The sequence below is a fragment of the Pelodiscus sinensis genome, chromosome 4, assembly GCF_049634645.1.
Source record: "Pelodiscus sinensis isolate JC-2024 chromosome 4, ASM4963464v1, whole genome shotgun sequence".
In the NCBI taxonomy this organism is placed as follows: domain Eukaryota; kingdom Metazoa; phylum Chordata; order Testudines; family Trionychidae; genus Pelodiscus; species Pelodiscus sinensis.
Genome location: NC_134714.1, coordinates 29,276,245 through 29,290,302, shown reverse-complemented (window position 1 = coordinate 29,290,302; position 14,058 = coordinate 29,276,245). Strand labels below are relative to the sequence as shown.

At 44.4% G+C, this 14,058-nt stretch overlaps 1 protein-coding gene across 5 annotated transcripts in view; it reads right to left on the bottom strand.

Annotated features, from left to right (window-relative positions):
- Positions 1-14,058, bottom strand: part of ASB2 (ankyrin repeat and SOCS box containing 2) — a 42,793-nt gene that overhangs the window by 7,351 nt on the left and 21,384 nt on the right. For all 5 annotated transcript variants that reach the window (XM_075926665.1, XM_075926664.1, XM_075926663.1 and 2 more), the window contains 2 exons: positions 12,755-12,926; positions 2,150-2,711 (listed from right to left, as the gene is read on the bottom strand). In XM_075926665.1, the coding sequence (XP_075782780.1) occupies positions 2,150-2,711; positions 12,755-12,926 (734 nt within the window). The remainder of the gene's footprint in view (positions 1-2,149; positions 2,712-12,754; positions 12,927-14,058) is intronic.

The window sequence follows — 14,058 nt, the reverse complement described above, 5'->3', positions numbered from 1 at the left end:
GACAGGTACACACTTAGTTTGGGATCAGTGTATTGTCCTTATGGGTGAAGCTTTCCTACATTCTCCAGCAAGGCTTTTCTTTCTAGATTTGTCTTAAAGAAAATATAATTTCAAGAGAAGCTGCAGCATCCTTCAAGTGCCTTTAGACTCCTGATCCTTCTCTACATTCTTTCCTTAACTGTTTTCACTCTGAGAAAGGCCCATGGCCAGTGAACATACTTCTGGGCACAGTCAACTGGATGGATCTCTACTGACATCTATAAGTTGCTCCCAAATAAGACATCATGGGTATGTGTAGACTGCATCCCTCTGTTGGCAGAAGGATGCAGATTAGGCAGGTCGACATTGCAAATGAGGCAGGGATTTAAATATCCCGCATCTAATTAGCATAAAAATGGCCGCTATGTTTTGCCAACTCAGCACTTTGTTGGCAAAAAGCGGCAGTCTAGAGGGGGATCTGTCGAGAAAGAAAGCCTTTTTCGAGAGATCCTGTAAACCTCTTTGAAGGGGGCATAAGGGAGAGAGGGATGCAGTCTAGACATACCCAATGGCTGTGTCTACACTGGGCCACTTATTCCAGAAAATCAGCCGCTTTTCCGGAATAAGCTGTGAGCTGTCTACACTGGCCTTTGAATTTCTGGAAAAGCAACGATGCTCTACTGTACAAAATCAGCCGCTATTCCGGAAAAACTATTCTGCTCCCGCTCGGGCATAAGTCCTTATTCCGGAACACTATTCCGGAAAAGGGCCAGTGTATACAGCCCAGTAGTCTTTTCCGGAAAAATAATAATAATAGGTGGAAGGAGGAGAGAAAAGAAAGGAATAAGAATCCCTGATTTCAGTGTCCTTTGTGGCACTTCTGCCCAAAAGAAGCAAGCAAACAAACAAACCCTTAAACTCTAAAATATATCATTGCTAACTACTTAACACTGCTTGTTCCAAATATGGCCAAAAAAGGATTTCCATATAGCACATAAGATTTTGATCATGTCACTTATTAAAATATATTAAAACTAGAGGATTTACCAGCTTGGGTCCTTGTGAGGACACAGAGGCTACGCCTAGACTGCATCCCTCTGTCGACAGAGGGATGCAAATCAAGCACGTCGAAATTGCTAATGAAGCAGGGATTTAAATATCCTGCACTTCATTAGCAATAGCATGGCCACCGCTTTTTTCGAAACAGAGCTTTTTTAAAAAAAAACAAAAAAAATGGCAGTGTAGACGCATATCTGTCAAAAATAAACCCTTTTTCGACAGATCCTGTATTCCTCAAAAAATGAGGTTTACAGGATCTGCTGAAACAAGTATCATTTTCAATAGATCCGCATCTAGACTGCCAGGTTTTTTCGAAAAATCTCTGTTACGAAAAAAAGCGGTGGCCATGTTTATGCTAATGAAGCACGGGATATTTAAAGCTATATTTGCATTAAACCAAATGACTGGAGTTCTGAATATTCACTAGGATTACTCTCCCTACTAGAAGGGCAAGAAACCAAATTTTATTTTAATCAATAGGGTAGAGTTTGTACAAAACACCACCTTATCCCCTGAAAAGAGTGTGGTCCCTCTTGCAATAGGCTGCCACTGGCTGGAGCACCCTGGACAAAGACCACTAAAAAAGTACACTCCTTTTGGTACACAGTGGAACATTGGAACGATAGACCACACATCATCCAATGGACCACTGTGGAATGAGTCCAATAGAGCACCCAATGGATGGTCAAAGTTTATTGGTCAGTTTTTAATTTAAAAAGTCTAAAATAGACAAATGTTTCAAGGCAGATCTCTTCTGCCGAACTGCAAGAGGAAAGAACGGATGTTACTTAGGTAATTTAATTCATGATGGCTCAAATACCAGACAGTGTGATATAAATGCCTACATATGAAAGCTGGTCCAATGGTTAGAGCACTAGCTGAGGATCTGTTTTCAATTTCCAGCTGTGCTACAGACTTCCTGGGTGACCTTCTGCAAGTCACGTAGCTTTTTGTGACTCAGTTTTCCATTTGTGAAATGGGGAGAACAGCCCTGCCCCACTTCATAGGAATGCTGGGAGGATAATTACATTAAAAACTGTGAAGCACTCAGATACTATGTTAATGGTGGTCACATAAATATCATAGATTGATTAGATTTGATAGCACTTACCTGTACTACGTGTGGCTGTTTGTTCACCTCGGTATCGTCATATCTGTCCCTTCTATGATCTAGCACAGGATGTGGACCATTTCCATACTGGCACTTAAAACAGGATTTGGCATCACAACCTAGATCCATTAGAAATTTGAGCAGAGCAAGGTACTTCATTGAAAACATGATGGTAGCTGGGAAAGTCGTAGGATGGCTAGAAATGTATGCATCAATATTCGCCCCGTGATCTAGAAGCAGTTTCATGGTTTTCAGGCAGCCATGGCGAATGGAGATTAGCAGGGGGTTGATTAGATCAACATTGGGGTTGGCACCAGCCTGCAACAGCAGCTCCGTAGCATAGATATTATTGTTAATGACAGCGAAGTAGAGGACGGTGCTGCGCCTGTCCTCATAGAGCCGGGCTCTCTCAAAGGAGAGGGTGGCATTCACATCATAGCCAGCCTCGATGAGCTCTTCCAAGATGTCATTGTTGTTGCGCTCAGCTGCAAGATGGAGTGGGCTGATGCCACTGCGCTTGATCCGAGTGCGGCTGGTCACGGGGAGCAGCATTTTGACTATCCTGCAAGAAGGGGATTCAATGGATAGCTGTTAGACAGTGATAGGCCCAGGAGTGAGCCTGCTGCTGAAGAAAGTGAAGCACTGCTAACACAGAGATGAGTAGTACAGGCTCCCCCACAATGCACATTGTCAATGCATCTTCATCCTGACAGCATGGGGGCAAAAGCAACTGGGTCAGGCACCCACCCATCTCATCCGAGCGGTTCTGACAATGGCCATCACCAGCCGCTTCAGTGGAAGGAGCAGGATAATCTGTCTCTACATTAGGTCTCTTCCTTGTCTCTAATAATTAGAATTGGCTTGGGCCTCTAAGCATTTATATGTTCAAGAAGGTTCTGAATCAATGCTTCCATTACAGCCAGCTGGAATGGGAAAGGAATCCTGGGTGTGATTATGTAAATACACTTCATTCAGCTTGCTTAGGCCTGTTTGATAACCAACTGTTAGAAGGTGTTTTGCCCATTGTAACCAACTTGGCTGTTGAGGGGGGTCACAAACTATGTTAACAGTACATGCAGGAATTGTAAGATCTGACCACTACTGCTTGCAGTTATTGTGGGAATGCACAATGCAGAAAAGTCAGACTTGTTTTTAGAAGCTCACTTAAAAGGAGAGACACTGTTAGCGTAAATACACTTGGATGGATAAAGGCCGCTTTTTCAGAGCCCTATAAATATGGTTACCGTATTTTCTGAACAAAAATTAGGGACACGTTGGCCATGCCCCCGGATCCCCGTTATCCACTCCCACTGGCCCTCTTGTTAGCCACACCTCTAAGCCCCCATTAGACATGCCCACTGCCACAAGAAGTCCCACCCCTGGAGGTAGTACTCCCAGGGTCAAGGTGGACACATGACCAGAAGTAAAGGGTATTGTGACTCCTCTAAGAACTCCTTCCACTGTCCTCCTACCAATAGGGATGGGCGTGGCCTTCACAAGATCTCCCATGCAACTATCCTGCAATTGCATTAACCCAATTTGTATTGCATTAACTCGGGGGGAGAGGCTGGGGGAAGTGTTCCCTCTAAGATTTTCCTCCCATGTGTGGAGTGAATTTTGTCTTGTGCATCAGTATTGAGGTCATGTACGCTTGTTCAGATGTGTGCCACTGTAGCACCCAAGTTATTCATAAATACCTTATAAACCTCTCCCTTTCCCCTCTGCTGCCATGTCTCCTCCCCTCCCCTCACCCTATCTGCTCCCCTGGTGCCTGCTGCCCCCCACTCCGACCCTCCTCTGCTGCTTGCTTCTCACTCCCCTTAGCCTTTTGGGAATCTGTCCCCTCCCCATCCTCCTTGACCCCTGCACCCACCCTTCTCCTTCCCTTGCGTACACTCCTCCTCTAGCCCCACTTTGATCATCCGTAGCTACACCTCCCCATCCCCTCTCCTAACACCTCCCTTTATGTACCTGCTCTGCCTCTCTCCTCTGGTGCCAGTCCTTTCCCTCCATGTGTCTGCCCTTCTGCTTCACCCCCACATTCCCCTGGTACTTGCACGTTTCCCTTACCCCTGCACATTCCTGGTGCCTCCCCTTCCCTCAGTGCCCCTGCCCTCCTTGTCCTCTTTCTCCTTGGTACCTACCCCATCACCACCCTTTGCCCCAAATCTCCTCAAGACACTCTATGCCCTCACATATGACTTGCTCTATCCCCTGTTTTCCTCATGCCCACCTCTCCTCTCAACCCCTCTTCTCCTGGTACCCACTCCTCTCCTCTCCCTCCCTCTTGCCCCCATTGTCCCTCCCCTCTCCCAGCATCACCCTGTTCCCTCCCTTCTCCCAATTCCACTGACACCATCCCTCCCACTCCTCCTTCTGCCCTTTTCCTCATTGTCTCTTCTTGGCCCCATGGCATTTGTCTCTCCTCCACCCTGCCCCTTGGTGCCTTCCTTGCCCTCCTCTTCCCTCAGCACAAGCCCCTTCCTCTCCTCACTCATCTTCCCCTTAGTTATCCACCTGCCCCTTTCCTCACCTTCTGCCTTCGATGTGGAAAGCAGTTTGCGGGGCTGGAGCTGGGCTGCAATGCTATTTTTATTACCACAGTCTGTCCCCAGAAGCTCCCACAGTCCCAGCCCCAGCTGCTCCCGCGGCAGGGCTGCATGCTGGGACTGGAGCAGAGGCCGCCCACAGTGCTGTGTGTAGTACTGTGGTTCCGGTCCCCGCAGGCTGCCCGGCTCCAGCTGGAGTTAAGGAGCAGTTGCATGAGCCCATTCCGGTGATGCTGCCCCAGCTGGAACGTGCTTTGTGTGGCTGCTGCATGACTCCAGCTGGAGCTGGGGCTGCCTGTGAGGACCCAGACCCCAATACTAAAAATAGCACTGTGGGCAGTCTCTGCTGCAGTTCTGGCACCTGCAAAACCTGAGCATGCCCTTCCCTGCTCTGCAACGCCCCAGCCAGGGTTCGCATGGCTCCTGCTGGGGCTCCAAGGCAGCCCGGAGGAGGACCAGGACCCCCCACGGCAGAAGCAGTCCCATGGGAAGAGGGAGGGGAGGGGGAAAGGAAGGGGTCACACACCACTGGAAGCTGGCCCAGCTGCCCTACGCACACTGCTGGCGGGGAGGCTGCTGTGCCGTGCGAGGAGCAATGACATGGCACCATTTCTTGCTTCTTCCCATAAGCCAGTGTCCTCATCGTGAAATGTCTAGCAGGGTTTTCCAGGACATTTCACTACTTGGTGGGGGCACCAGGACAGAGTATTTAAATTTGGGACTGTTCTGGAAAAATCAGGAAGTCTGGTCAGCGTACCTATAGATTAAACTGGGGAGTGAGTCAGCAGGCTGCATGTCTTCCAGGTGTGAGGTGTAAGACTGGTCCAACCTGTTTCTCCCCACTGTCTCAATGATAGAGTTAAAGAAAGGCTCCATAAGAGTCTCTTTTGTATGTAAATGTACTCCCGTGGATGCTGGAATCTCTTGTGGCTGGACTGTGCTCTGGGATAAGAGGGGAAATCACTAGGTTTCACCCAGAGTCAAATCCACCAGAAGATGCAACGAGCAACCAGCAGGGCAGTGATGGAGAAGCGTGAGGAGCAGCCAGCAGAGCGGCAGCAGTGGCACCCAAGAGCAGCGAGCAGGCAGATGGCAAGTGATCAGTGGCGTGGGTGAGATGCCTTCTACTTTCCCCGCCCACAAACTCAGGAGGGGAGATGAACTCTGCACATGCACCTCTGAACTCTGGCCTGGCCTGACCAAGGGCAGCAACTGAGTGGGATGCAGAGAAGGGCTGGGTGTGTGAAGGGGACATGTACATTGCTGGACTTGAGAGGCAAAGAGGAAAAGGACATTGCCCAACCTACTTGAGCAGGGACAATTTACTCGTGGATTGGTTATGAACTCTGTCTGTGGTGTTTTCCCAAATTAACGCCATGTTACCTCCCACCCCTTTTATGAAAGATTTCCTTTCTACACTCAGGACTATATAGCACTTTAAAGACTAACAAGATGGTTTATTAGATGATGAGCTTTCGTGGGCCAGACCCACTTCAGACTCTGTGCTGGTGGAGTGGGGAAGCAGAGGTGCCCAGGGATGTCGTGTGAATTTCCCAGGTACCTGGGTGGGGGGCTCGAGCCAGTTCTGTGTTGGATGGGTGGAGAGGAACCCCTAGATATTGAACCAGGCCCTGGCTGCTCCTGGTGCTACCTGGCAGAAGGGTTACAGATGCATTGATTTTTCACAGTGTTTCAAATGAGAGAAAGGGTGAAGTCAGAAGCTCAGATGTGAGCTCATCGGGGAAGGTTCTATTCAGGCTCCAAGATCTAAACCAGCATTATAGTTTTGGTACCAAATCTAGCTCCAAACACTGGACACCCTCTGAAGCCTCTGACAGTCTGGGGTTTGGGAAGGACAAATCTGTGGGGCTACTGTAGTGAATCCCAAACCTGACAGGTTGTGATGAGCCAAAAGGACAATTAGGAAATAAAATAAAATAAAGACACAAAGCTGTTTTCCAGGCATATTGCCAACCATTAGCCCAGAGGAAAAAAATTTACAGCTACATTATAAACCTCAGTAAACAGGGATTTCTACTGGAAACAACAGTGCTTCCTTAACAACTCAGATAGACCTTCCATCATTCCACAGCCTTAGCAATAAATGTGCGATGGCTAATAAACATATCATAGAATCATAGAACACTAGGACTGGAAGGGACCTCGAGAGGTCATCGAGTCCAATCCCCTGCCCTCACGGCAGGTCCCAGTACTGTCTAGACAATCCCTGATAGATATTTATCTAACCTACTCTTAAATATCTCCACAAATGGAGATTCCACAACCTCCCTGGGCAATTTATTCCAGTGTTTAACCACCCTGACAGTTAGGAACTTTTTCCTAATGTCCAACCTAAACCTCCCTTGCTGCAGTTTAAGCCCATTGCTTCTTGTTCTATCCTCAGAGGCCAGGAAGAACAAGTTTTCTCCATCCTCCTTGTGACACCCTTTTAGATACCTGAAAATTGTTATCATGTCCCCTCTCGGTCTTCTCTTTTCCAAACTAATAAGCCCAATTCTTTCAGTTTTCCTTCATAGGTCATATTCTCTAGACCTTCAGTCATTCTTGTTGCTCTTCTCTGGATCTTCTCCAATATTTCCACATCTTTCTTGAAATGCGGTGCCCAGAACTGGACAGAATACTGCAAATGAGGCCTAATCAGCACAGAGTAGAGCAGAAGAATGACTTCTTGTGCCTTGTTCACAACACTCCTGTTAATGCATCCTAGAATCATGTTTGCTTTTTTTGCAATAGCGTCACACTGTTGACTCATATTTAGCTTGTGGTCTGCTATAACCCCTAGATCCCTTTCTGCCGTTCTCCTTCCTAGATAGTCGTTTCCCATTCTGTATGTGTAAAAAAACTGATTGTTCCTTCCTAAGTGGAGCACTTTGCATTTGTCCTTATTATAGCTGCCTTTAGGACCTCATGGTTGTCACTAGGGGTATGTCTAAACTACATGGCTCCGTCGACAGAGTCATGTAGATGAGTTTACTAGACATAGGAAAATGAAGTGGCGATTTAAATAATGGCCACTTCATTTACATCAAAATGGCTGCTGCGCTGTGCCGATCAGCTATGAGTTCATCAGTGTAGGGTAAATTGAGGCAGTCCATGGTATCTTGCTGAGAACTGACAAACTCAAATCTGAAAGGATCAGGCCAAGCCTGAGAAGTATACAGTACAGCAGTTACTATGACCCTGGTTGCCCTGGCAACCACATTCCAAAAGGGCCTCACTTTGATAAGGCCAGTACCAAACAACCAAACAACCGCGCGAGATTGTTTTTCATGGCCTGCTTTGTTTCTAGAAAATAAGCTTGGATCCCAAAGATTGCGCCAAGGCAATACCACCCCCACAGGAGACGCATTAGATTTCCAGCCGACAAAATGACCATCAACATGTCTTTGTTTATGTTGGCTTATTTAGCTTGTTAGGAATAACTATCTGTATTAGTGATAACATGTTAAATTGGCAATGGGCGGAGATGCTGTGTAACTGTTGTAGACCATTGGCTTATGTGCATATCTCACTTCCGCTGTTAGACCTATCAAATCACTTCTCCTCCGTCCATCTGCTACCTATATAATCTAATGTATGTTTTGGTTAAGTTAGTGCTCACCGGGTTAACCCCTGATGAGTACTCCACCAGCTGTGTGAACCAATAAATCCTCTGCTTGTTTTCACCTGCACCAAGTGTGTCCAAGAATTATTCCCAACAATCAGAATGTTTCTGAAAGTGTGCAAGCTTGTTCAGAGATGACTAAAACACTGTATCAGGTGGCATTAAAACTTAGTTCATCTAATCATTTCTCTTTTATTACAACTACGTGAAGGATGCAAACACTGATTTGAATAATATGAGTAATAATAAATAATAATCATACTTCTGGTAGGAATATTAATAATATTTAGCACTAGAGAAGAGCCTAAGCTAAAGATGTACATTAGAATGCATCAGCTTTTGTGTGGTTCAGAACTTTGACCTTATTCAAATTTCCTTCCTGACCAAATCAAGCCAAAATTCCTTGTCTAAACACATCTAGCTCTAAACAGTTGTAAAAAACTGGTCAAAAGGTTTTGTTTGAGAAAAAAAATTGAAAAACTGCTTTCTTCTGTTAAAACAGTTATCTCCATGGGAAATATCTGTGATGACCAAAAGAAAAGATAATGAGGGTCTGCTGAAAATTCGCAAAATGAAAAATTGTGCAACAAAACTGGAAAAAAATTCAGCAAATCAAGTGAAAGTTTTCAGTAAAACTAAATTTTTTTTCTGACTGGCCAAAATATTTTCTGGTCTCAACAGCCAATATTAAAAAAAATTGGGGACTTTTGACAAAAATTTGAAAAATGTCAGTATAAACCCCCAGAATTTGTGTGTGTTGTGAGAGAATATAAAACTAAATCTTGCTGTTTGGGTCCATCCCTGGTTGGTAATTATACAGCAGGTAATTGCTAAGTGGTAATAATAAGTGCTAATTAACAACTAGCCCAATCCTTTGCTCAGCTCTTGCTCCTACTAAGCCATCACAACTAACAAATTAATAATAAACATTTAAACCCATTTAGGGCCCAATCCCACAAGTCTTTGGGTGCCTTCTACAAAGGTACTGTAATGGCCTGACAGTAATGACAGCTGCTCAGCACATCCCAGGATCAGGCACTCAAATGCATATTTACAAGATAAATCCAGTTAAGTGGTAATTATTATGATTTTTAAAGCATCTGAGGCTGACATATGCTGAGCAGCTGCTGTATGGTGCTAAGCCCCCTCTACTCTGATGGACTAAAATGAGAGTTGAAGACATGCAGAATCCTATATGCCTATTTACATGTTGGACTATGATGTCTCCTGTGGCAAGGTTTTAGCCTGACCTATATTCCTGAAGAATTGTTTGTCTTTATTTAAGGAAAAGATCCAAAGCCTACAGAAGAAATTTCCATCCAGAGCCTTTCTCAAAGCAGAACGGCTGACCTCATGTAACAACGATGCTCACCAAAATCCAGGTGGCTTGGGTGCTGCTTAGATGGCTACTGTCCATCACCAACAAATGCTTGATAATAGCCATAAGAGCAAAAACAGCACACATAGCACTACGACACCAACCATGTGCCAGCATTAGTCATCCCGTGATTTACTGGGTCTTATTAAGATGTAAGGGTTGCTTTTGTTCTCTTGCTTCAGAAGGGAATGTTTTCAAACCAGCTTTCTGCATCTGATTCAAAGGATGCAGCAACATTTACTTTTACTGAGAGTAACCCTGAACTCTGGGGGCATTTGAAACCCAGGCTTGGCTCTATATCTGAATTTTGCAACTGTCCCCTCTCTTTCTAACATGTCAAACCAAAAATCCAGACCCAAAGCCTGGTGCATTTATTTTAGGATTGGGAATGAGGAACACTGAAATTGGTATCAAGAACCTCATTTTGCAGCTTGAGCCCATCTCTCTTTCTGACCCCCAAGGTTCAGCATGACTGTTCCTCCACAGCTGTAGACTCTACTTCCTATTCAAAGACAGGGGGTTCTTCCCAGAGAGAGATCTCCAAGCATAGCCAATCCCTGCTTTATGTGGCCACCCAAGGTCCCCTCCTTCACAGGTCCACCCATGTGCCAGCCCCACACTAGAAGTGATGCTGCATACCCAATGTCTCTTCCACCTGATCCTTTCTGTCACCTGCTACCAGGGATGCTGGAACTAAGGGTATAGGGAGCACAGCAGAGCCCTCAGGCTTGGAGTGGTTTCCGCATTATACAAGGGTTTCAGTTTTGTTCAATGGCTTTCAGCCCCCCCACTATACCAATTGTTCCAATGCCACTACTAGCTGCATTACCTCCCAGCTGCTGTAGACAATAGGAGGGATGCTCCTATTACATGATCATGTAAATGCAGCTAGCGATTGACTGTCACATTTAATAAATCAAAATCAATCACAAATTCTGCCCTTCTCCATCATCCTGAGCTCTAGGAAGAAAAGGGTTAAGTGACCTCTTGCTAAGACCACGATATGGACAATATTATGAATTCAATGGCAACAAAATCCATTCCACATTAATATTGATGGGGCATCATTTCAAATAAACAAACAGCAAGCAATAAGAGCTGAATGTTGAGCCCTGGGACCACATTCTTGGCTTTTTGACGTTATGAAGCCTCCGTGTTCTGGCAACAAGTCTGAATGTGGAATTCCAGCAGAATTACGTATTAAATCCACAGGAATACAAAGAGAGATCACCATGAAGGGTGTTATTATACTGAATACCAAAGGAATTAGGAACGACTGGCCACTTGGGGTAAAGCTTTGTCATCTGGATAAATATTTGATTTTGGCTGCTAAAGAAAGGATACTTTTGTTTCACTCCAGTTCACAGCAGTTATAAACCAAAAAAAATGTGCTCAACCTTTTAAGTGTGAAGGAACTAAGACTTCTGACTTAATTTTGAACTCATTTGCACTGATGGGAATCAGCAATGACTGGTGGGAGTTTTGGATCAAGCCCCTTATTTTGAAAGTGGGGATGGACTCAAGTTGGAGCTAAAACTAAACTTGTCCAGGTTTGGGGATGTTCACATTGAGAAGTCGGGTTCAGCTTCGGAAGAGGCATTCAGATTCAGAGTCACTTTTACAGAGTTCAAGGGAGGAGGCCTGGAACTGGATTTTTGTCTCTGACCCTTTTCTAGATTAAAATATATTTAGTTTTAAGAAGATCTCTTTTTAACGTAAACCCTGGAGAGAATTCTCGGTCATGCCAGCATAAGGCTATGATAGTTACTCCTATCCAAATTATAGCGATATATATACCAGTTACATAAATTCACTCCTAGCACATACAAATATACAGTGACAGAAAATAATAATCCTTACATAAATCCCAGTAATATTGGGATGTTTTGTTAATGTCTAAAATTGGGTGGAGATCTTTGGATAAAAAGCCTGGTGTTGTCAAAATGTATGACTCTGTTCATTATGAAATGGGAAAAAGCATGGGTGGTCAGTAATATAGGCAAGTGAAGGCACAGTCTTCCCAAAACTGCCTACATAACCCAACCATCCGGGGCCATGGCACACCAACCCTGCTCCCTGGCCACCAGGGAGGGCTGGGGCTGAGCCCAAGTCCACAGCATGGCAGTCCTGGCCCTCCACGTGGCCAAGGAATATCAGGCTGGGGAGGGCGGGCTTGGCTCCAGGGGCAGGGCCTTGGGTGGAAGGAGCAGCGCTGGGGCAGGGTTGAGGCTTGCGTTCCCCAGCTGGGCCTTCAATGGCCACCCATGGGAAAAAGCCATCTATCAGAAATCTTTTCCCCACTTATAGAAAATGATCAAGTCAGTTCTTAACCTTCTTTTGTGTAAACTAAATAGATTGACAAGTATCAGAGGTAACCATGTTATTCTGTATCTGCAAAACCAACAAGCTGGCACCTCAGAGACTAACAGATTTATTTGAGCATAAACTTTCATGGGCAAAACCCCACTTCATTAGTCTTTAAGGTGCCACAGGACTCCTTGTTGTTTTTAAATAGATTGACCTGCTTTGGACTGTTACTATAACTGAAAGCATGTTTTGCAGAACTCAAAGCATTCTTGTTCTTCTTTTCTGAACTCTTTCAAGTTTCTGAACATCCTTTTCAAAGTGTGGACACCAGAACAATGTTCCAGACGTGGTCTCACTAATGCTGTAGAGATTGATTTGTCCACTCCCTGCCTGTCAGCCTCTGAATGACTGTTCTTTATAAATGCTGATGAAATCTGAACACACTGAAGACTTGGGCAGCATGTTCTCCTTCTGGAGGCCCATCACTAATAAGAGATCAGGATCTGTCCCTGGTGGGAATGCCCTATGACTGGCTCATTCTGTTCTGTCAGAAACACCCTTGAGTTTAGTATTTGAAACCTAAACTCTATGAATATAGGGCCAGAGATTCCCAAGTGGTATAAATAAGTGTTGTTCTATTGACTTTAATGGAGATATCCTAATGTATATCAGCTGAAGAAAAAAATCTAAATTCCTTTCTATGGAGTGAAACGATACAATAAAACATTAAAACATCAAACACTTACTCATAATTGCCTTTTTTGGATGCTATATGAAGCGGTAATAACCCATCCTTATTGGTTTTGTTAGCATCTGCACCTTGGGACAAGAGAAACTCCACCACCATTTCATGTCCATTTTTACAGGCTTCATAAAGTGCAGAGGCACTGTCGCTAGCTTGGGTGTTGATATCAGCACCTACGAGAAAGAAAACCATTGAAGATCTAAATGACTAGATTCGGGCGTAACATATTTTAGATTAACAAGCAGAAGTCTCTAAGGTTTCATCTAAAATGCTGCCAGTAAGGTAAAGTCAGTGCTCATATTTCCCTAGCACCATTTCCTGATGTGGGGTGAGAGTGAATACAGGGTGATAAAAGAACAGCTGGTGTCTTCTTAAATGTGTTTTTGCTATATAAGGTAAATGTTCTCCCCAGTGCTGAGGGACTGAGTGTAACATCCTGGGGCCATCCAATCCACTGAGGACCGTGTTGTCTAAAAATGGTAATACACTACAAAGGAAGAGCAGTTAAACAGCAATACCTATAGGATAATACCCACAAAGGGTGTCTACAGTTAGACCCTGGCCACAAGTCTAGCCCTATCGTCCCTATTTTCTTTACCACATTTAAATGTGGTTGAGGAGAAATCATGTTAGAACACATACTTTTCTTACCTCTGTGGACAGAAAAAAGCTCATGTTATATAACTATGTTGGAGACCCATGTTTTAATCCTTGTACATTCACAGGCTAAAAGATGATTCTGCAACACAGTAGGGTTTTTACACTGTTTTTTGGCATTATTTGACTAATGCTAGTCAATACATGGCTTAGTGTGTGCACCACTAAAAATAAACCGTTCTAAAATATTGCTGGGCCACAGCTGTGTTGAAATGTAGCTATTTCTGTGGCACAGAGTATCTGAAAAATTGTGTCAACTTCCAAACCTGGGCTTTCATTATTATACACATTGCCACTCTGACTTCAGGCTGAATGAGCTATGTGTGTCCTAAAAGAGAATTACAACCCACTAGTTTTCTGCTTCCAAATTCTGATAAGGAAAAGAAATGCACAGCCAATCAGTCTTTTGTTTGATCATGAAAACTCCCTGCAAAGAGAACATTTTCCCTCAGCTGAAACATCTGTGTTTTGTTTGGCAATTTAAAGATACTGTAGCTAGAAACACCAGGAGAATTTGAATGACAAAACACAACACAGGGCTACTTTCTTAATGAGAAATAAATTAAACCTTTCTATTTTATTTATGGCAAACATTGCTTATTGTAAAAATATAATTATGTTATTACTAAGATTCTCAGCAGGTCTTCT